Source organism: Belonocnema kinseyi, chromosome 5, assembly GCF_010883055.1.
Source record: "Belonocnema kinseyi isolate 2016_QV_RU_SX_M_011 chromosome 5, B_treatae_v1, whole genome shotgun sequence".
NCBI classification, from domain to species: Eukaryota; Metazoa; Arthropoda; class Insecta; order Hymenoptera; family Cynipidae; genus Belonocnema; species Belonocnema kinseyi.
This window is the reverse complement of record NC_046661.1, coordinates 45,707,938-45,731,439: the sequence shown is the minus strand read 5'-3', so window position 1 is coordinate 45,731,439 and position 23,502 is coordinate 45,707,938. Positions and strand designations below refer to the sequence as shown.

The window sequence follows — 23,502 nt, the reverse complement described above, 5'->3', positions numbered from 1 at the left end:
GAAATCCTGCGGTTGTCCTTATGAAAAATTTTTAATTATATATATATATATATTATTTAAATTTAGTACAAGGAGAAAGAGTTAGTAAATTCATGGTATAATATTTAAAGTAGTTAGAAATGTCGGCACATCCTCTCCTTAAAGTACTTAAGAGAAAAAAGTGGAAAAAGTGAAGTACTTTCTTATGAATTTAAAAAGTTCTAAAATTATAAATTACCTATTAGCTGGTAATATATCATCTGGAGAACGTCTCCATTCCGGTTCAAATGTTCGGTTGGCGTAGTAACTAGCGGTTTTACTAAACTCTCTAGTGAAGAGTGCTCCACCTTTATGAGGATCTTCCCGATCTTCAAGTAGCCAATTAATTGCAAAATCCTTATGCACCGTCTCAAAATTGTTCAGATTACTAACTCCTGCTATGATGCCGTCCGGATTTGTGAAATCATCGGTAATATCGTAACTCCAGTTGCCCATCAAACCTCTCGTCTTATTCTTTAACATGTAATATTTTTTTTATTTCTAGGTTTTTAAACATTCATAAAGTTGAATTCTTATTAAAGAGTATAACGTCGAGTATATGATTTATATTTTAGAGAAATTACGTATCCTGTAGAAAACATTTTTTTGCCTATAATTTAATTAATTAAAGGTGGAGAAATATTTGCATTATTAAAATGTAGAACATTAATGGTGGTAAATGTTCCCTTATTTTTTCAAATTTAAGTTCATTATAGCCTGCCAAAAAATGTATCTATGATACTGAACACTCTAACTTTGATGTATATCTAGAAAAGCGATCCATTTTTTCTGTCAATTAATTGTTGTCTAATTGTACAAAAAATAGATAAATATGTATTACACATAATTTACTTAGGTTTCGTACACAAACTACGTTACAAATTTAAGGGGGTGGTGCTCACGTCAAAGACTATAAAGTTTAGTACGCTTCCTGGTGATAAATTTGTTTAAAGATTGCGAATTATCCCTTATTCCCCTCTTTTCTATTTTTTAAAAGCATTCTTATTTTTCCCCTGTTATTTTTTGGTGGAAAAGTCTTTACATTGTTGGTTTAAAATTCATCCATCTTGGTACAAAATTGGACTGCTTAGTTACAAATTTCATCCATTCAATAAAAATTCAACTATTTGGTTAAATGTTGAACTATTTTCTTAAAAATTATTTTGTTGCTAAAAATTCATTATTTTAGATTTAAATTAGTTTTTTTACATTTAATTGTTTGGTTGAAAATTCTCTTTTGGTGAGAATTCATTTTTTTACTAAAACTGTTGTTATTCCATTTTTGGTTAAAAATTGATACTTTTAATTGAAAACTAATATTTTCTCGTGAAATTTTATGGGCGGCCCCTTAACGATTTGTTTTATTTTTTCATTATAATTTATTAAAATCCTGAACTACACAAAAAAATTATCGCATTCTGCTGCAAATCATTCCCCTGGACATTTTTGACTTCTCCTGCAAGATTACGTTAAATGAAGTTTGACGGCTTTAGTTTTCCGCCGATCAACCTTTGTTTTATTGTCCTCTCAAATGTGGTAAAATATAGTTACTGACTGAAAAATTATTTCCGCGCAGTAAAACAAGTGGTAAACAAGTGTAGTGCATTATGTTATGCAAGATGTTTTCAATTTATGTACGACGACAGTGATTTTCCATCCATGTAACTATCAATCTAGCTAAATAAAATATTTTTTTTCGTGTTAATCTTTTGCTAATTTATTTTACCATGTAAGTCCAAGGCAGATAAACTCTAGCGCTCATAAATCCCTGATTCTCGATTACTTCGACTCCAGCTCCAGTGTCAAACATGACAACAACTTCACTTTGATTGAGATTGTAAGTTGGAGTGTAAACAAGAACTCCCTTGAAGTGTTGGAACTTGAGGGATGTTCGATCAAAGTAAACGCGTCTTCCATCTGCTAGGACGTCCAAACGATAGCGCCATTGTGCATGCGTCGGCCTCAGACGTACCTCGATTGTAACTGAATTATTTCCCCTAGCTAAAAAGTGATAAATAATTGTAGTTTTTGTCAAAACATTGTTCATAATTAGCAACAGATTTCTCGCAGATTTTAGACATCTCAAGGGATTTAAACGAATTTTAGAAGGTGCCAGGGACTTCACAAGATATAAATGAATTAAAGAAATTTCAAGACATTTTCAAAGGTTTCAAGGGATAACATAGGATTTTAAATATTTTAAAGAATTTCAGAAGATATAAAGGGTTTTAAAATATTTTATTGAATTTCAAAGGTTTCTTATGATATCAAAGATTAAAAGGAATTTAAAAAGTATCGCTGAATTTCAAAGGAGCTCAGTAGATTTTAAAGGATTTGTGAAGATTTCAATAATTATATTGGATTTCGGCAGCTTTCCTAGACTTCAAGGCATTTAGAGAGATTCGAAGAATTTTACAATATTTTAATTATCTAAATTGAATTATTGGACTATCCGAAGATTTCTAAGGGCTTACAAGATATAACTAAACTTAAGGGATATCCAAAGGATATTAAAACAATTAGAAGGATTACACTAGATTTCGTAATATTTCCAATTTTTTCAAGAATCTTAAAATATATTCAGGATTCCAAGTGATTTTACGGAATTTCAAACATTTCTTGTGATATCAAAGGTTAAAAGGGATTTTGGGAAAGTTTAAAAAATCTTGATTTCATCGAATTTCAACGGGTTTCATAGATTTCCAAGAATTTCAAGTGATTTTAAGCAGTTCACAAGATTATTAAGGATTTATGAAGATTTCAATCATTTCATTTGATTAAGGCAGATTCCACAGATTTCAAGGGATTTCACGAGATTTAAAATTTTTTCCACTGAGTATCAATTGTCGTGCAAAGCTTTTACAAGACACCTTCAAATATTACAAGGGATTTTAAAAGAGGTCAGGGAATTGCAGAGCCTTTTTCAATATTTCACAAGTTTCCCAAGGTTTTGAACGATTTCATGGAATTCTATTGATGTTCAAGATTTAAAAGCATTTTGTTGGTAAGGAATTTAAGTTTTCAAAAATTCAAGGGATTTCGACAGATATCGTTTCAAAATAGGGAAAACAAGGTTTGCGTATCAAAAATTAATATAGTAGCTTTCAGCCGCCTAAAATAATACTTTTGTTTGAACAAATGGAAAGGATGTTACATTAACTCTTTTAAGATTTCCGAGAATTTAAATTTCGCTATGTTAAAGTTGACAAGCGAAGTTAAAATGATAGTAATATATTTCATTCGAAAGAGTGAAAACATGTTTTCAAGTTGACATACAAAGCATATGAGAATCTCAAATGACTATATGAAAAATAACTCACTCCACCATAAGATTTAACCTTCAGAAAGAGGAACTAAATAAAAAATTAAATAGAGGAGAGTGCCCAAATATGAGATACCAACTCTGTTTGGCGTGTTTGTCGGAATTCTAAGTACTGAATTTAAAAGTAATATAGGTCATTTTAAAGGAAATTTAGTTTGTCATAAGAAGCTCAAATGAAAAATTTTATTAAATTTTTTTTATGCTGAAAATACAAAAAATGTAAGAAAGTGCTTTTTCTAAACTTGTCAAACTATTCTCATAGTATGAGATACCCCAGGAAATAGCTAATAAAATGCGAGTATCAATTTACTGATATTTAGATATATTTAGTTTTTGCAGTAGTCACAAATCAACAAGTCCAACTTTCTCGGAGTTGGGCTAACTTTGCCAACCAGGCATTGGCCAACATACCGAAATGATAATTATGGCCCAACTCTGTTTGCCGACTTTTGGCTACCATGGCTGGCCCAACCATGACTACTAGATGTCGGCCCAACAGCGAAATTATAACTTTGGCCCGACCATGTTAGCCGACTATTGGTACAATATCCATTAACAAAATCGGGCCAACTATGGCAATTACACGGGAAAAAAATATCCATTAAATTTTATAGAACTAATCTTATAGTAGAGAATTCGATGGGTAGTTTAATAAATATAATACAATTACTACACTGTTAATAATTGCACCCTATGAAAATTTTTATTCGCCTTGGGTCTCGAACCCTATAAGTTTCACATTCCTAATTCCTAACGCCTAAAGCCTCTCGGCTAACCTAGCTGGAAGTATTACAAAACAAATCTGAAATATAACCGACAGCTGTGCATAGCCGTCTGCAAATTTCTGTGAACTATTCTATGAAAAATATTGCTACGCTGATAATAATATATGTAATAAGATTTCAGATTTTTAAAATATTGAAAATTATTTCAATAGTTTCGAAGATTTCAAGATATTTAACAGACTTTAAAGAATTCAAGAACATTATTTATATTTTAAAATTTCTTTAAAATCTTAAAAGTCATTTAAATTCTACCGAAATTCCTAAAAAAAATCTTCAAAATTACTTAAAATCTCTTAAATTCTTTTAAAATATCTTGAACTCTTTTAAATATTTTGAAATCTTTTAAAATTCGTTTATAAATTTAAAATTTTTCAAAATCAAATAACTCCGGTTAAATCCCTTAAAATTCCTGAAAGTCTTTAAATACTTTCAAATATTTTTAAATTACATCAAAATCCTTAAGTTTTTTTGATTTTTTTTTTAAATCATTTAAAATGCTTTCTAAAATTTTAAATTTCTCTACTCACTTTTTAAACCATATTAAATCCATTGAAATTGCAAAAAATTCCTTAAAATCACTAAAAATCTCTTGGACTCATAAAAAGTATTTTAATGCAAAATCCGGCTAAACAAAACAAGAATCTAATGACCAAATTTGGACCACAACGAATAAAGGAAAACAAAATTCCTATTGTAATCAACGTTTCGGTACTCGTACAGTACCCTTATCAAGGCAAGAAAATTTTAAGTGGTAGAAATTGACAGCACCCACGAACAAGTGCTCTCACTTTGATACCTGAGAATCGAAACTTGATTCTCTTTGATTCGATTCTCAGGTATCAAAGAGAGAGCACCTGTTCGTGGGTGCCGTCAATTTCTACCACTTAAAATTGTCTTGCCTTGATAAGGGGTACGAGTACCGAAACGTTGATTACAATAGGATTTTTTGGTTTTCGTTTATTCGTTGTGGTCCAAATTTGGTCTTTAGATTCTTGTTTTGTTTAACAGGATTTTGCATCAATTTGAGTATTGGACGTTAAATGGAATTTTTAATTTGGATTTTGATCTAATTTAAATTTTATAAGTATTTTAAAGTCTCTAAAATCTCTTGAAAATTCTTTTACTGTTTTGAATTCTTCTCAAATATTTTAAACTTTTTCAAATTACTTGAAACATTTTGAAATAAATTTATAAATGTTTTCTCTTTTCATTAAAAACAATTTTTAAATCCCTTTATGCCGATCTCTGGTCCGACGTTGGCCCAGAGTTGGGCCGGTAGTCAGCGTTACTCGTTAACGAAAGACGTCCCATAGTTGGCCCGAAGCATGGTCCATGTTTGAGCCACTGTTAGGCCAATAGTCGGCCTAACTTCTTCAGAACTTTCCCAGTCCCTTCATGCCGATCTCTGGGTCGATTTTTGCCCAGAGTTAGGCCAGCAGTCGGAGTTACTCGTTAACGAAAGATTTCCCATAGTTGCCCTGATGGTTGGTCCATGTTCGGGCCAAAGTTGGGCCAACACTCGGTCCCACAATGTCTGCCAACGTTGGCTGTTTAAGTTGGGCCGACAAAAGTATCTTATAAGTATAAAAGGTGGCCCAACTTTGGCTGCCGATCGACGGCGGGCCAAAGTCGGTCCGACTTTGGGCCAACGCACCTGCTCTGGGTGCCGACCTAAATTCGCACCTGGGATATTATAAAAACCACACCATGCAACTATGCACTTACTATGCCAGACCTGTATAATGAAAAACTTCAACACTATCGATATTTTCCTACTTAGTTATTCAATCCCCATCACTCCAGACAAACTTTACTGCTAAATACATATTTAATGAATAATAAATAGGGTTTAAAGAATTCCCCGCCAAGAACTCGACCACCATCGATTTCACAAAAAGTTCGCCTATAATCTTTAGAAGTCCCATGAAAAATGGACTATACCACGAAATTATTCTTTCTTCAAGGGCTACAAGTTAGTGATAGAACCAACAGAATATGTCTCTTAATTTAGCTGATACCTCGCTTTCTCATATTACGAGAATATCTCATATTCGAGTACTCTCCTCTACAATTAAATACGGACACACACGCGTACAATTATTATTATTATTATTATTATTATTATTATTACATACTTAATATATTTACTACATACATAATTGCACAATTAATCGCTATTCAAAATTGGAACGGCTGCTACGAGATTTGAACCTAACTTGCCTAAAGCACTAAACGCATTCCCTAACGAATAAATCCCACGGCTAACTTACATTATAAAATATTTGCCCAAAATCTCGGTGCGAATTCAAGTCGGCACCCAGAGCAGGTATGTTGGCCCAAAGTCGGACCGACTTTGGCCCGCCCTAGATCGGCAGCCAAAGTTGGGCCAGCTTTTATATTTATAAGATACTTTTGTCCGCCCAACCTAAACAGCTAACGTTGGCAGACAACGTGGGACCGACTGTTGGCCCAACTTTGGCCCGAACATGGAGCAACCATCAGGGCAACTATGGGAAATATTTCGTTAACGAGTAAATCCGACTACTGGTCTAACTCTGGGCCAAAGTCGACCCAGATATCGGCATGAAGATATTGAGAAAGTTCTGAAGAAGTTAGGCCGACTATTGGCCCAACAATAACCCAAACATGGACCAACCATTGGGGCAACTATGGGACATCTTTCGTTAAGGAGTAACGCCGACTACCGGCCCGACTCTGGGCCGAAGTCGGCCCAGAGTTCGGCATGAAGGGATTTAGAAGGTTCTGAAGCAGTAAACCGACTCTTGGCCCAACAATAACCCAAACATGGACCAACCATTGGGGCAACTATGGGACATCTTTCGTTAAGGAGTAACGCCGACTACCGCCCCGACTCTGGGCCAAAGTCGGCCCAGAGTTCGGCATGAAGGGATTTAGAAGGTTCTGAATCAGTAAGACCGACTCTTGACCCAACAATGGCCCAAACATAAACCAACCATCGGGGCAACTCTGAGACAACTTTCGTTAACGAATAACGCCGACTGCGGGCCCAACTCAGGGCCAAAGTCGGCCCAGAGATCAGCATAAAGAGATTTAAACATTCTTTTTGATGAAAAGAAAAAAAAATTATAAATGAATTTCGAAATATTTCAAGTAATTTTAAAGAAGTTTAAAATATTTGATGCGAATTAAAAAAAGCAAACGAATTTTGAAGAGATTTTAGGGACTTTTAAATACTTTTTATGAGTCCAAGAGATTTTTAGTGATTTTAACGGATTTTTCGCCATTTCAATGGATTTAATATGGTTTAAAAAGTGAGTAAAGGAATTTAAAATCTTAGAAAGCATGTAAATTATTTTTTAAAAAATCAAAAGAGCTTAAGGATTTTCATGTAATTTAAAAATATTTTTAAGTATTTAAACAGACTTTCAGGAATTTCAAAGGATTTAAATGGAGTTATTCGATTTAGAAAATTCTTTTAATTTATGAACGAATTTTAAAAGATTTCAAGATATTTTTAATGAATTTAAGAGATTTTAAGTAATTTCGAAGAATTTTTGAGGAATTTCGGTAGGATTTAAATGACTTTTAAGATTTTAAAGTAATATTATGCGCGTAGCAATAATTTTTATAAAATGGTTCACAGAAATTTGCAGACGGCCATGCACAGCTGTCGGTTATATTTCAGATTTTTTTTCTAATACTTCCAGCTAGGTTAGCCGAAAGGCTTTAAGCGTTAGGAATTGGGAATGCGAAACTTATAGGGTTCGGAACCCAAGGCGAATAAAAATTTTCATAGCGTGCGATTGTAAATAGTGTAGTGATTGTATTATATTTATTAAACTACCCATCGAATTCTCTACTATAAGATTAGTTCTATAAAATTTAATGGGTATTTTTTCCGTATAATTGCCATAGTTGGCCCGATTCTGGTAATGGATATTGTACCAATGGTCGGGCCAAAGTTATAATTTCGCCGTTGGGCCGACTTCTAGTAGTCATGGTTGGGCCAACTGTGGTAGCCAATAGTCGGAAAACAGAGTTGGGCCATAGTTATCATTTCGGTATGTTGGCCAATGTCTGGTCGGCAGAGTTAGCCCAACTCCGAGAAAGTTGGCCCGACTATGGAACAATGGAAAATTCGCACCTGGGAAGCGCCGTTTCTTAAATTGATTTTTTATCAAATACATTTTTTTTTAAACAATTGATAATATTCTTGTATGAATAACATTCTCTAATTTGATATCCCAGTAACTCAGTATAATAACTTGTATGATTTAAGAATAGAAAGAGTTAACTTTTATTTAAAATATTGTGAAACATAAACTTTCGGCTCGATCGGAAAATGGCGGAAACAATCGAGGAGCATTCTAAAAAGAATCTATATGAAAAATCGAGAATAATGATTTCATAGTTTATTATGCGTCTCACATTTCTGAGAACTTCATATTTATAATATCAATTTCTAAAATACGTTTTCGAGTTTATAAAATTCACTTTTTTTCTACGTCGCATTATTTTTCGAAAACTCAGTAAAATGGATTTCATAGTGTTAATTCTTAAAATGGAGATTCATAATATTTCGTATTTAGAATACTACTTTGTCATCTTCGTGTTTTAAATACTCGTATGATAATATTAAAATTCGGTATTATAATACGAATAATTGTAATGAAACCTCGGTCCCACGTAGAAATACACCACCGGCAAACCGCTGGCGTACGAAAATGCATATCGTCCGAATATTATTTATAATTACAAAAATATAATTTTCAAACTATTTGTTTAATTATAACACTCACTATTTCTATAATCTAAAGATATTACAAAAAAGGTATTTAAAAATAAATATTAAATGATTGCAAGTATTTTGACTTTAAATATTAATAGTCCGGCTTAGAGTAAATACATATATTTAATTTTTAAACATTATATTATAAATAAAATTTCTAACGCTAAGGGGGACCGAACCTACATATCTATACCTACATCTATCACCTAGCATTTGGGAGTGCTAACCACTGCGCTAAACAGACAAGTTAAAACTTGGTGAAAAAGCCATCCTCATAAGCTACAGTTCAGAAAAGTTGAAGCACCAAATTTTGAGCTCTTCTTTTCTAATTATTTATGATTATATGACTTTATGTAAATGTAAAACACACGAACTTCTAACAGGAATATCAATAAAATAATTATTAAATAAATCATTTAAATCGACTACAATTTTTCTTCGTGTCATATTTTATTTTTCCGCGTTTTGGACCATTTTAAAAGTTCTGACAATAACATTTAATGAGCAGTTAAAATTTGTATCGACGGAACTTAAAAATTTTACCACGTTGCGCAACAAATTTTGTAATAACAATTTTCTTAAACCTTCGTGTATCATTTTGCTTTTTAGGTGTTTTAGACTATTCTACAACGATTAAGACATACACCCAATGTAATTTTTTCTGAACATTTAAAATTTTTCATGAAGGTGGAAAAAAAAATGTTTTCACCTTAATTGTATAGTCAATTTTTCGACATTTCAAAACACGCTGACAACATTTGTAGACGTTTTTTTTTTTTTAAGTCTATTTTTGTGCTACTGGTATAGTGCCGCTCCGGTCGTGCAGTCAACGTTCTGCCAGTACTGTGCGAACCACCGGCTGTCTGTACTGGTGGGGACCTGGGGTGTTCCCCATTTTGGAACTATAGTATACTAAATTCTAATTCATTTTTTTCTATTTATTCTAACAAAAGGTCTCTCAGTGTAAAAGGTATTTGAAGGTATTTCCTATGACTTCATGAAATCCAATTACTTGCATCAGATTTTAAAAGATTTCATTGGATTAATATTTAGAAGGGATCACAAAGTTTTAAGGAAAATTTAAAGAATTCATTGAATTTTAAGGGATTTCAAGATATTTTGTGTTCTGAGATTTTAGGATATTCTCAAAGATTTAAAGAGATTTTGAAAGATTTTGTGGAGTTTTGAAAGAAGACATGAAGGCATGAGAATAACAACTGGATGAGGACAAAAAATTTAAATTTACAAGATAAACAAAAAAATTTTCTACGGTAAGTAGAAAACTCTACATTGGAGATTTAAAAATATTAATAACAAAATTTTCTAGGTGGGAGGGGGGAAGAACAAGATGGTCCTTAACCAGTGCTTCGTCTCCTAAATTTAAAAACTATTTATTTTTTACATAATCACAAAAATATGACCTTTTCAGGACTGTTAAATATGTATGTACAATATGTGTATTTTTATATTCCCACATTTTGAAAACTTTTCCCACTGAAATACACGATCGAAAATTTACCTACAATTATTCAAGTATGTGACCATTATTTACAATTTTTCACGTAATTCAAAACATTTCTTTTTATTTTCTATGTTTTAAAGCAGAAACACCAAATTATACAGTTGGTATTTTTGTAATTTTAAAATTATTTGAAGTCCTAAATTACTTGAAATCGTTAAAAACAGAATTTCTAAAAACTGGACCTCATCCAGTTGTCAATCACACGTCTTCATATGATTCCGAAAGGATTAAACGGGGCTTGAAAATATTTCATAAATTTTCAAAAGTGAGGAATTTCATAGCATTTGAATTATTAGCAGATTTATAGCAGATTCAGATCAGGTTATCAGCAGATGATACTTACCGACGACAGAAGTAAGTTGTGTGGCCCTCACTTCACCATAGAAATTATTAGGCAGTTGTTCGAAACGACCCTGGATGTCCAATTTGTCTTTTTGATGGTTTACACGTACTAAAACAAATTCGCCCTTTCCGTTGAAGGTGTATTCCAAGCCATCGAAGGTAGTAACGTGAGGATCGCCAAAAACTGCGGCTATTGCGGGTGACTGATATGCGACACAATCTTGAGAAGGACGTCTTTCGAATCTGAAGGTTTCACAGCCTACAGACTGTTCCTCTTGCCAAAGGCAACAGAGGTACATGGGCACCATGTCATGGAACCAATTACTCAAAGTTGGTACTTTGTTGGCTTCGTTCCAAGGTAAATAACCTAAATTATGGGACCGATGAGGCCGCGAGCCCCATTGCTGATCATAAGTCAACATCAGATACCCCGCCTTGTCGTAACAACACTGCTGTTCTGATCCATCAATACTGTAAATTTGAGTTTTGATTTTTAATTAATTTTTTGTTAATTCCCTAAGTTTCCTTTCAATAAAATATAAACTCTTATTTTATACGAAAAATATTTTAATTTATTAGATGAGTCTTATCAAGCAATTTTTACCAATCCTAAAGCACTAAAGAACGGTCGTATAGTCTTACATTTTGAGAATTATAAACAAAATTTATTTTTAAAAATCTCAAATCTAAAATGGAGTGGATATCCAACTATCTTTTTGTATGTAACAATGGTAAAATGCAGAGTCAAAACCTCTTTCTTCTTCTAAAAACAAAATTTTATTTACAATTATTCTCAGCGTTTCAAAAACTCACTGTTTTCATCCTCAGGGGAACTCATTAGTAACAATGTTTATTGAATTAAAAACGAGATTCCTTAATATTATTGTTGAAGTCAAATTATTTTAATCAATATTATATTTAACGGATTTAAAAAAGACAGAAGAAAAGGCAGACAGAAAAGTCAGAAGAAAAGGCGCCAATTTTAATACAGATTGTAATACATAATAATAGATGATGTGCTAAAGTTATTAAGATAGTAGAAACGAGCGAGGTGGTTTTAGTTATTGAATATAACAGTAATTTTAATAAAAAAGAACATTAATTGATAGTAATATTGTGAAAATTTTATAGAAAAATTCTAACATAGAATTGTATGATTCACTAAGATGTTCTAAATCAGTAATTTTACTAAGGCAATCATCTAGTTATTTTTTGATAAAAACCATTTTAGCAAAGGCTTTTTTAGTTGGATTACTTTCCTGGTATAAAACTTCAATATTATTCCATAGAGAAAAGTAAGAAATATTATCATTAAGATTATTATCCAAACGGTCGTTAAGAATATTATCATAATTTAGTCTAACACTATCTTGATGTTCTTTTAGTCTAATGTGTAAGGGTCTTTTTGTTTGTCCAATATAACATTTTCCACAATTATAATCAAAACGGTAACATGTACGTTAATTTTTCTAAGGTTTCTAATTGATCCTTACCTAGCTTAATTATTTTATCAAGTTTAGATTTTACACCGAAAGTAGTGCTAATTTTATAAGTTTTTAACAGTCTTTTTATATTTTCTAAATTTTACCATAGTAAGGAATAGTAATATTGCTTTTAAGATCAGATTGTTTTTTGATAATTTTATTAGGATTATGAATTAAGTTTCTGTTATTAAATTCTTTTAATCTATTATCTATATGTTTTTCAATAATATTTTGTATATTTTGAATCAATTAATTTTCTTCTTTTTTATTAAAATTACTGTCATATTCATTAACTAAAAATACCTCACTTGTTTCTACTTTCTTAATAACTTTAGCACATCATCTATTATTCTGTTTATATACCTGTTTTGTATATCTGTTATATATCTGTTTTATAATTGGCGCCTTTTCTTCTAAGTCGCACTGTATGATAGGTAGCGATTCCCAAACTGCTACCCTGGGTAGGGTGGCTACCCGGCGGCAGGGGGAGCCACCGCGTGCCGGGTAGCTCGGTAGGCTCCAAGCAAGGGTCCCCGCTGTGAGCATGCGACTACTTTTATTGACCTAGCATGAATGCCTTTCATTGTTCTGAGATTGACACCTGTTACGAAAACTGAAGTTATAAAGGTATGCTACAATTAAATTCAAATGAACTGAATCAATTTCGTGATATAATTTTAGAAATATGGAAAAAAAATTCATAAAAATCGTTTAATATTTTCACTAAATTTGTCCAAGAAAATACATTACTGGACCACTTAGCAGCGTAACAAAAGTGCAATAACTTTTGAAGTTATTTACCGAGTTCTTTCTATCTTTTTTCTAATGTTCTCTATATAATTCAGAAAATCCAACGCTGCCTATCAAAATTCGCTAATGAATATTTTACTAAATTTTCCATTTTTCCTAATCGGCTCTAATGGGAAGGTCGTTTGGGAATTGCTTTAATCTATATTATTGACAGTCACTTTCTGAATCATTCTTATGAGAGCAGGATGCAATCACATCCTGCTCTCATAATAATTATTAATATGTTATTTTTAAACATTATAAGTTAACTTATCTTGTATCTAATTTGATATGCCGTATTAAAACAATCCTGCACTATGACAATCTTTTTGGAAATTATAATATGAAATTCTACATAGCAACTCATTGCGAATAATAATTTTTCTCTTTTGTCTATTTTAACTAATTCATTCAAATATAATTTGGCTAAACACAATGTGACTCCAAAAATTACAGCAAGAAATTTCGTTTTTAGTTAAATATAAATTGTTACTAATGAGTTCTCTTGAGGATAAAAATAGTGAGTTTTTGAAAGGTTGCGAACAATTGTAAATAAAATCTTATCCGATGGAGTTATCAACAACCTCTGTTGTTTTCTTTTATCCTATATTGATTTTCTCGGGCGTTAAAGGATATTTATATTCTTATTTGCTGATCCGTAGGAAAAGAGATAACTCATTATTATAGAGCCTTGTAATTCAAATATTTTTAATTTTTAAATTTAAATAGTAATACTTTTTCAATCTTTAGAAAATTTCTAATATTATGAAATTAAAATTGTTTCATTCCAAGCGCTATTAAATTTAAATTTTCTAGCTACTAAAAATAGTATCTATTTATAAATTTTCAAAAATTTAAATTTACGAGATAAAACTAAAGTTTTAACAATAAACATTTTCAAATTATAAACAGAGAAATGAAAAATTGTAAATACAACATTCGAAAAAAAATTATTAGAATAAAATCATGTTTTTCTTTGTTTTTTTCTTGTTCAAAAATAACAATTTAAGTTTCTCTATTTAAGAAACTGCAGGATAAAACTGGAATTATTTCATTTTTCCCGAAGAAGGGGACACACAATTTTACCCACTCCTAGATATTTCAAAACTCGCTTTTCTCCACTATGTTGAGAGAAAATATATATCCTTAGCTCGTGCATAAGACCTTTTTCAACTCATGTGATTGCAAAAATTGCATTTGACTCGCGTTGAAAACTTCAGATCCGTTAAAAAAGTCCTTCTGCACTCGTTGAGAAAGACATAGTTTTAATAAAAATAAGATCTTAGTAGAAACGTTTTTAAAATATTTTATGAATAATTGTTCAAATCTAAAAACTTACATTTCTAATTAATAAGTGATAAAATGTTTAATTTCGAAGGTTTACATTTTAAATGATCTAATTATGAACATTTATAAATATCGAAACCCTCTACTTAGATTTCTTAACAGAATGAATAATTATCTCTCAAATTAAAAAATAATATAACTTTAAAATACCCAAATTATTATAGGAAAAAATATTTGAAAGCGTTTTAAATTTGCTTAAGAACCCAAATTTGGAAGCATTCAAATTTAATAGAAATTAAATATGAATGAGACCAAAAATCGAAACGACAAAAATTTAGATCAACCAAAAATTGGACTTACATACTAACTTAAAAGCATTTAATTTTAGTATATTTGATTTTAAAGAGAAAAAAATTCAAACTTAAATCCAAAAATAATAAAGGTCTCTTCCAAATTCATTTTCTTGTTAAATTTAAGTTGTTTATGATTATATTTCTTAAAATATTACTATTTTATCGAGGTTAGATTCTTTTAATCCATATAGAGTTGAATCAAATATCTTATTGATCTAAGAAGTTTATAAATTCTCTAAATTGAAAGTGATAACTATAATTTAATCAAATATTAAACTCACGTATTCCTCATCTAAATTAAGAAGATAATCGTTGGCGTCAAGAACGTTATCATTTGAACCAATAATCGACACATTTTATTCAATTGGATTTGATACATTTTCAAGGCAAATTGTTTAAATTTCACACGTTTATAATTGGAAGTTATCTAAAGAAAGCATTTTGAAAACTGTATAAAAACATTGCGAATAATTTTTTTTTACCTGAATATCTCCAAATTAAAGAATACCAAACCATAACATTAGCCAAATATTAGAATTACTCCATTCCGTAAAAATGGAATACTATTTAAAAAATGATTTTTGTTTATGTTAATTTATTATTAGTTCATAACATCACCCCACTCAAAGAAATAACTTCAGAAATAAAATTCTTATCTTTAATTGGGAACGTTTGAGAAAAAGGCAGCTTTTCATTTCGTTTTAACTAATATAGAATCGAGTTTGCCTTTCATTATTCCTGATAAAAAGCACTTGAAATTTAAATTCTAATTTCAGCCCTTTTTACAATATTTCATCTAACCTAAAATGATCGTCAGTTCAATTTATAAGCGTTATATATAATATGCCTAACATAATGACAATCATTACTCGAATTTGAACTAAATAATTTCCACGGAGGAATAATAAGGAGACCCAACTGCCAGTGGGAAGCCTTTCGCCACTTTACAATAGAAACATTACAGTACGTGGTAGGTAGTTAGGTACATTACAGGAAGATCTTAAATTTTCATGCGCAGGTGCGCAGTTGTCCTCTTCCTATACATGGGAAAGTGTGCGAGTGAGAAAGTTTGTCAAATTGACGCGATTTTAGGCAACTAGATCGATTATCTGTTCAATTATACAGGTTTTTTAAGATAAAAAATGTTTGGAAGTGTCAGAAAAACAGTATTCTTCATTTCAACGTACGATTTAAAAAACAATAATGTACTATAATTTCAAGAATTCATGATCAAACAATTGCATCATAGTCTATATTCTTACCACTTTTATAATGCACTCTTTTACTTTTACAAGTCTTAACGCTAAAGTCCATCAGTTAACCAGATCAATAGACACTTTAATAATTTAAATAATTATAACTTTTAATTGAAGAAATGTTGCCACCTGCAACAAAACAAACGAACATAACCTCTCTAAATTACGTCAATTTGACGAACTTTCTCACTCGCAACTTTTTCATGTATAGGAAGAGGACAAGTGCGCACCTGCGCACGTACATTTAAATCTTCCTGTAATGTCCCTACCACTTACGGTAATATTTCTGTTGCCAAGATCTCATAATTATTCCTTCGTGAGAATTTTCAATCAATGGTAAAACAACTTCAAGAGTGAACATAACGTTATAATAAACTGTCAAACTCGGCGGCAAAAAACTTAAATGTGGGCAGAGAGACCATTGTACCAACTTCATTCTAGTTAATTATTTAATTTTGTAGCAACTTTCTTAGGATTTTTTGATAAATCGGAGGGTTTCAAAAATGTTTTTCAAAAGTTAAAAAAAATGTTTCTAACTAATTTAAGTATGTAATCAAAATTCTAAAATTAAAAAAATGTCATTATGGTTCCTTTACTCACTTTGGAACACCAGTTTTGACGCAATGTACGGCTCCTTTGTTGTAATAGCAGTCAGGATTAGAATCCTTGTCACAGTCAAAATCCGGAAGAAATCGGCCCTTATCGTTCAAGGCATGCTCTAAAGTGCAAGGACAGAGAGAAACTTCTGCAGCAAAATTCTTTAAATATCGATCGTGCATTATCCATTTATCGCAAAGCCTTTGAGGCCATTTATTTCCATGAATTCTCTCCCACTGTGGACCGAAATACCATCCCAAAGGAATCGGCTTACTCCATAGAACTCTGAAACACATTTTATTACAAATTTTTGTATTTCATTAAGCTAGTTATGTAAAATTGAATTCTTAATATTTGCACAACGAATAAAGGCTTTAGTAGTAATTTAATTTAATTTAGTAATTTAAGCGTACGGAGTAATATCCAGTCCAGAATATTGACTAGGATTGGTCAGGTTAATTTGAATAAATCCAAAATGCATGTCTTGATGGAAAAAGTTCTCTCGATTTCGATAATTGGCTGGAGTTATTGTATATATTCCAGTGTTAGTCGTCCCTTCCTGAAAATAGTAATTGATAGTCTTCGATAACAAGTTTCTTTAAAAATTTATACATTTATTGCCAGATTTGGTTCGTCACCTCTAATATATCTATATATTCTAGTTGCGGTGCAATGGTAGTTTCCCGGTAACCCCAAAGTGATATCTGTACCGCAGCATTGAGATTAGAGGTTAAATTATGTGCACTCCAGGTGAATTTGATTTCAGCCGGATCGCGTTCATGTATGGCGTTCGTTGAAAAAAATATCCTTTCTGTAGCAGTCGCTGGAGGCTCTACAAATTATGAGGAATTTTGTACATATATGTTGCATAAATATTATATTAGTGTTATGTAACTGTTACTGCGTAACAGTCTAAATTAATCTTTCATTTTTTGTTTATATTTTATATTCTCGTATATTATAAGAATTTTCTAATTTTCTAATCTCATTTTCTTTGTATGTTAAAACCTTCAAGATATTTGTGTAACATTCAATTAAATTTATTTAGGCCCTTCGAGTTTACGATAAGAACATGCTTTTCTTGTACTTTCGAAAATAAGCCCTTTAAAGCTTCGAACATCTGTCTTCAAATTCCATCGTTCAAATTGCAAAAGTTTATACTTGTCCTGTAAATTGCTTTATTAAGGATCAGTTTGCTCATCCTGCTTCTTCGAATCTTGAGAATGTTTACAAGGGTCACCTTAGGACTTAGTTCCTCTGTCTAGCCCCTTCCGATCCACCCCCTGCGATGGGCCTGCCCTGTCGGGCGATCGTCCTTTCCACCATGGCTACCTGCCTAACCTTCCCCTCCCACTGCGCAACGACACTACCCCTCACTGGATTCTAAGTTGCTTCAGGCCCTCGATGTGATGTCCCCCATAAAGATAATGCCTCTGTCTTTCAAATTACCCATTTCCTTGCCATTGAGTTAATCAATCAATTTTCAATCAATTTTCTATTGTTTTTTTTGTTGGTAGAGCTGTTGAAAATTTAAGAAAAAAACCGCATTTTTCAAAAATTATGAAAAGAGAATATTATTTAAAATAATGATAACTTGATAATCGCTGGGTGATGTTATTGATCCTCAAAACTTAGTTTTGTAGAAATTTTTGATGTATATTGTTGTCTTTGGAGTTTAGAGTCAGCAGAATCGAAAACAGTTGACTTGTTTTAAACGTTTTGGCACATAATGGCGATCCTTATCAGTGAGTTTTCTTAAATCTGTGAAAAGTACATAATTTCTTGCAGGTATGCTCTTTTACGATTGAAAGTACAATTCCTTTAAAAAATTCTTAACGAAGAACATTTAATGAAAAACCAATTAAAATGTAGTAGGAAAATCTTGTAACAAAATTTATAAACAATTTTTTTTTAAGTTTTCAGAAAACACTGCAGTCAAAGAACTCTTTTTAAATTATTTTTTAGCGACGTATATTAAATTCAATTTTTTGTATTGAAACCCTTAAACACAGCTTTTTATATATAAGAGAAATAGTGTTAATTGATGAATTTTTCTGTTATGATGAGGAATTATATCTGTGAAAGTGAAATTTTTTCTCTTAAAAACCGCTCTCTTGTAAAAATACAAAATTAAAAAAAAATTGTTGTAGCTAAATAATTATTCAAATATTTTTTTAAAACTTTTCTTTTCCTTATATCAACGAAAAGTTGATGCCAATTTTTTCACAGTAGTAGGAATACAGATTGGCGAGGAACATTGTACTTAAAAAAAAGTTTCCTCGATTTCTTATACACAAATTTTCCTTTAACAAAGTTTTGTATCGCTTTAAATATTTAAATTTAAATTTCTCAAAATGTTCATAACTTCAATTTTTTAAATTGAAATGTACTGAGTTTCCGGTTTTAAAATTATTTCTATGAAAGAAAGAATTTCCAAAATCACACTGTAGTAAAAAACAACTTTGTAAAAAAGAGCATTGTAGTTATATAATTATGTAATTCTGCTTTTAAATTTAAACATCGTATCTGAAGAATTCGTGAAAGTAGGAAATAAATTTTCTATTCTCCATAACAATTATTTTTGTTAAAGGAACAATAATTGTTCGCCTTTCAAAATAAACTTTTTGTCTATAAGAAAAGAACATTTTTTTAAAAATGCTTAAATAATTATTCAACTACAAAGTTTTTTTTAATTTCATTTTTTACTACAGGTTCATTTTTGAAACTGCAATGTTTTCTGACAACATTAAAAAAATTTGTTAAAAAATTTTACTACTACATTCAAATTTTTTTCATCAATGTTGTATTTTGTTAAAATACATTGTTTTAATAAAAATGAATTATTTATCAATAGTTATTAATAAAATAAAATAAAATATACATTTTTAGTTAAATAATGTATATAATTTAGAAACTGAGATATTAACCAAAGAATAACACTTCCAATTGTAAAACTGCGTACCTACAAGACGTTATGCACTTTTCGCAGATTGATTAAAACTCACTGACAAGGGTCACCATTGTGGGCCGAAACTTAAGTTTGTTAACTTAAATTAATTATTATCTCACTACAATTTAAAAGTGGATCAAAGGTGAACATTTTTAGAAAAAACTGCAACATACGAGAATCACTGTAAGAGAATATTTTTATAAATAATAATAGTAACTTGTTCAAACACTTACTTTTGTTAACTTTAATCAATTATTAATAAACGATAACTTGAAAAGTGGAAAATTATTTAATTTTTCGTCCATAAAATGTGCATATATCATATTTATACATTATTAGGTTGGAAACAATCTAATTATGTATATTTAAATGATTTTCTTGGACATACTGATATTCTTTAAATAGGAATAGATATAAGTTGGAAGATAAAGGGATTATCTCTAAAGGGGACGTAGCATCGTGGGCCTGTAGCAACTTGAAATCCAGTGAGGGGTAGTGTCGATGCACACTAGAAGGGGAAGGGTCGTGGAGGAAATAACGACTGCCCGCCCTGTCAATCCCTCCCACGACAAAAATTTCCTTCTCCTGAATTTTTCGACTAACTCAACTCTCTCACCTCCATGAACCCTCAAAGACGAATTTTCCTCCAGATCAAACTCGGCATTCGGTAGAGCAACAACCTCTGTACATTTTAGAATCGTCCAAAATTCGGACTTGCACCTTTTTTTCGCCTCTCGTTGTTTTTATACCAAGCCTTAAATTTCCGATATACGTTCACTGACAACTCATTTTATTTCTCTTGTTTAACCTCTGTACACAATTGTAATCAATTAACATTTCTGTTATTTTTTAAATATATATAATGTTAAAATTTACCATATGTGTTTTGTACATTATTCTAGTTAAATTCGGTGTAGTTTGACTTTTAACCCCAAGACTCGCGTTAAACTAAACGTGAGAATAAACAGTAAAATTTACGCAAGTGTTATATTAATGTGACAAAAATATTACATTTATGTTAAATATATGTTATATGAATATTATATTTATTTTACATACGAGTTACATCAAATTTTTATTGCTATTTTCTACTACGCTCGTTTTATTTATGTGCGACGTACACATTACGTTGGCGGATAGATAACTCCAAAGTTCGGTGTACCGAGCGATGGCAGGTACAAAGTAAGATGGTCCAAAAATGCACTGAAATCTTTTAGTCTCAAATTTTCATGCATATTCCTCTCAAATTTGTTCGAATCCACAAAAAAAGAATTGCGGTTCTTTAGATTATATTTAGAGGTACACACGTATTTCTCATTTTAGAAAAAAATGTTCTTGTAAGCTTTCTTCAAAATCGTCAATATTACGTGGATCAAGTTGATTGTCAAATTTCTATTCGCAATTAGCCATGGAATACAAATGAAAAATTACAACTTAAATGTCGCCCCCTTAAGTCTGTTTTTCTACTAGTAATTAGATGTCTAAAGAACTTGTTAAAATAATTGTATTGTTCCTTATAGCAATTTTTTGTTGGTATAGAGTTAGGAAGTCGCAATTTTTTCGGAATTTTTCAATTTGCTTCTAACTTTTTAATAATAACGATTCACTAATTAACTAACGTTAATTAGTTAATTAGCCTTAGAAAATTTTAATTTATAAATAAATATAGGCAGAGCGTAATAATTACTACATCTTCCAGACTAAGAATTGCCTGGAATATATCGCAATTATTATGTTCTGCCAATATTTATTTATAAATTATTCTCTTAGAATCACGCTAGAAAGTTGAGATTGTTAATGAAACTTTCCACTTTTTATCCAATTTTCGATTACAGTGACGCAATAATTAATTCAAGTTAACATTCATAATTGCTTACACAATTTATTATTACTAGTCATGAGAATATTCTTTTTGAATAATTCTAGAAAGTTGCTATTCTTTCTGAAATTTTACAGCTTTTCTTTGACTTTTTAGTTATGTTTTGTTTACAAAATATGCTTTTAATCAAAACGGCTCTCAATATGGTAACTACTTCAAGAAAAAGTGACATTCAATATGATCCATATAGAACATTTGAAAAATATTTCCAAAATCTGGTTCTCTTTCAGAAAGATCTATTCAGTATACCTAAGAGTATACCTAAGAACAACATGACCTGATAACTCAGTTTCAGGTCAGCCCTGAAGATGTGAATTGCAATGTTCACGAAACGTCGGCAAACAATTCGTAGCTTTTTATACGAGTGAAACCCGAATTATCTCTTTATCAAAATGAATCATCGTGAAAACATAAAATCTATTATTTATGAATTAATAAAACAAATATGTTTGTTAAATTGCATTAATTATTGCCTAATTAGGTAAAATGTGGATTAAAAGTTTTCGAAATATATATATATATATATTTGAAAATTCATTTATATATTTGAGAATCTTGGAAATACTTTGAAATTGTTTCATGAAAAAATGTAATTTTTATATTTTCCACTATTTTGTATGTTGTCAAAATTAGAACTCGGTGAGTCGGCTCTGCTACATGCTGCGTAGGCCAGCCTCGTATAGAGCCGAAAATGCATGGGCACGAACCCGAGCCCCTCCGACTTCACGATTCGTTTTCGGTGGCTAATTAGCTATTAGCATTTTTCAAGTAAACTGCATTTTGAAGGGTCATTTAAACATCCATAATTAATGAAAGATTTTTATTTTTCCATTTGACTACAAACGACTTATCATTTGATAAAAATTTTCTGAAAATGTTCCTTTGAAGGTGGTGTGGAAAGGAGTTTTATTAAAAAATGTGTGAGATTTTCTAACAGACAACTGCTTGAATTTCTGACTTTCTTATTTTTATTTTTTTATCATATTTTTATTGCTTCATGTTTAGAGCAAAATCATATGCTGAAAAACGATAAGAGAAATATCTATTTCTGAAACAGTTCCGTAAGGTTAGAGCCAAATCTGTATACAATCATTTGCATTTTTAAAGTTTTTTGTATAATTTGAAAGGCGACATGAAATTATGCGACGATTTTTGTACCATGTTTGACCCTAGGGCAAAATAAAGGAAAAATATTTTAAAAGTATGTTCATTAGTTATTAAGACACTATACAAAGACTTATTTTTAGAATAGTTTTGTCCTTTTAAAATCATGAGATATTTCTTGATAAACTAAATTTGGTTAAATTTATTTTAAAATTATTTTGCAATTAATAATAAAAAAGTAAAAAGTTAAAAACCAATTAGTATAATATTGAGATAAGTATTTTAAGACATTACAGGTTTTGTAAAGTTTTCATATTTCAAGAAAATATGTGAGGTGAAGTTAATAACTTTTCGGCTTTTTCTCTTAAAAACCCCAAAATTGTGATTATAGCGAATTACAGCCATGATTTAGCAATGAAGAAAGAAATAGACGTAGAAATGATTATAGACGCGAAAACAGGATACTTAAACGATTAGTTAAAGAAAGTCAAGATACAATTAGAGCAGAAGAAGAGATAAAAATACAAAACGACTTTGAAGGAAGCAGGAAACTACTTTATAAAAAATTGAAACGAAACAAAAGTACAGAAATTGTCAACATGAGAAATAGTAGGGGGGAAATGGTATATAATGCAGACGGAATACTAGTGGCTTTCAGAGACTATTTTACGAGACAATTCGGAGATGAAGCTATAGGACACCACAACTGCGATGTTGAACACGATGCGATGGAAAACTCAATTGAGAAAGTCTGTGTCACTGAGGTTAGACGTATAATTAAGAACTTGAAAAACGGTAAGGCTGCCGGGGTAAACGGTACTAACGCTGAAATGCTTAAACACGGTGGCGAGTACATACCACATAGAGTGTGCGAATTGATAAATTTATGTTTCGAGATGGGAGACGTCCCAGACGATTGAAAAAAAGGAATTATCGTACCTATGTACAAGAGAAAGGGAGATAAAAGCGAGTGCAATAATTACAGAGGGATTAGCTTATTAAGCACCGTAAGTAAAATATATTCAAAAATACTTATTCGTAGG

General features: G+C 30.9%; 1 protein-coding gene across 2 annotated transcripts in view; it reads right to left on the bottom strand.

Annotated features, from left to right (window-relative positions):
• Positions 1 to 23,502, bottom strand: part of LOC117173274 (protein mesh) — a 57,456-nt gene that overhangs the window by 7,957 nt on the left and 25,997 nt on the right. For both annotated transcript variants that reach the window (XM_033361748.1, XM_033361747.1), the window contains exons 8-13: positions 17,165 to 17,358; positions 16,940 to 17,085; positions 16,530 to 16,811; positions 10,762 to 11,231; positions 1,745 to 2,019; positions 218 to 492 (exon numbers count right to left, since the gene is read on the bottom strand). In XM_033361748.1, coding sequence (XP_033217639.1) covers positions 218 to 492; positions 1,745 to 2,019; positions 10,762 to 11,231; positions 16,530 to 16,811; positions 16,940 to 17,085; positions 17,165 to 17,358 — 1,642 coding nt within the window. The remainder of the gene's footprint in view (positions 1 to 217; positions 493 to 1,744; positions 2,020 to 10,761; positions 11,232 to 16,529; positions 16,812 to 16,939; positions 17,086 to 17,164; positions 17,359 to 23,502) is intronic.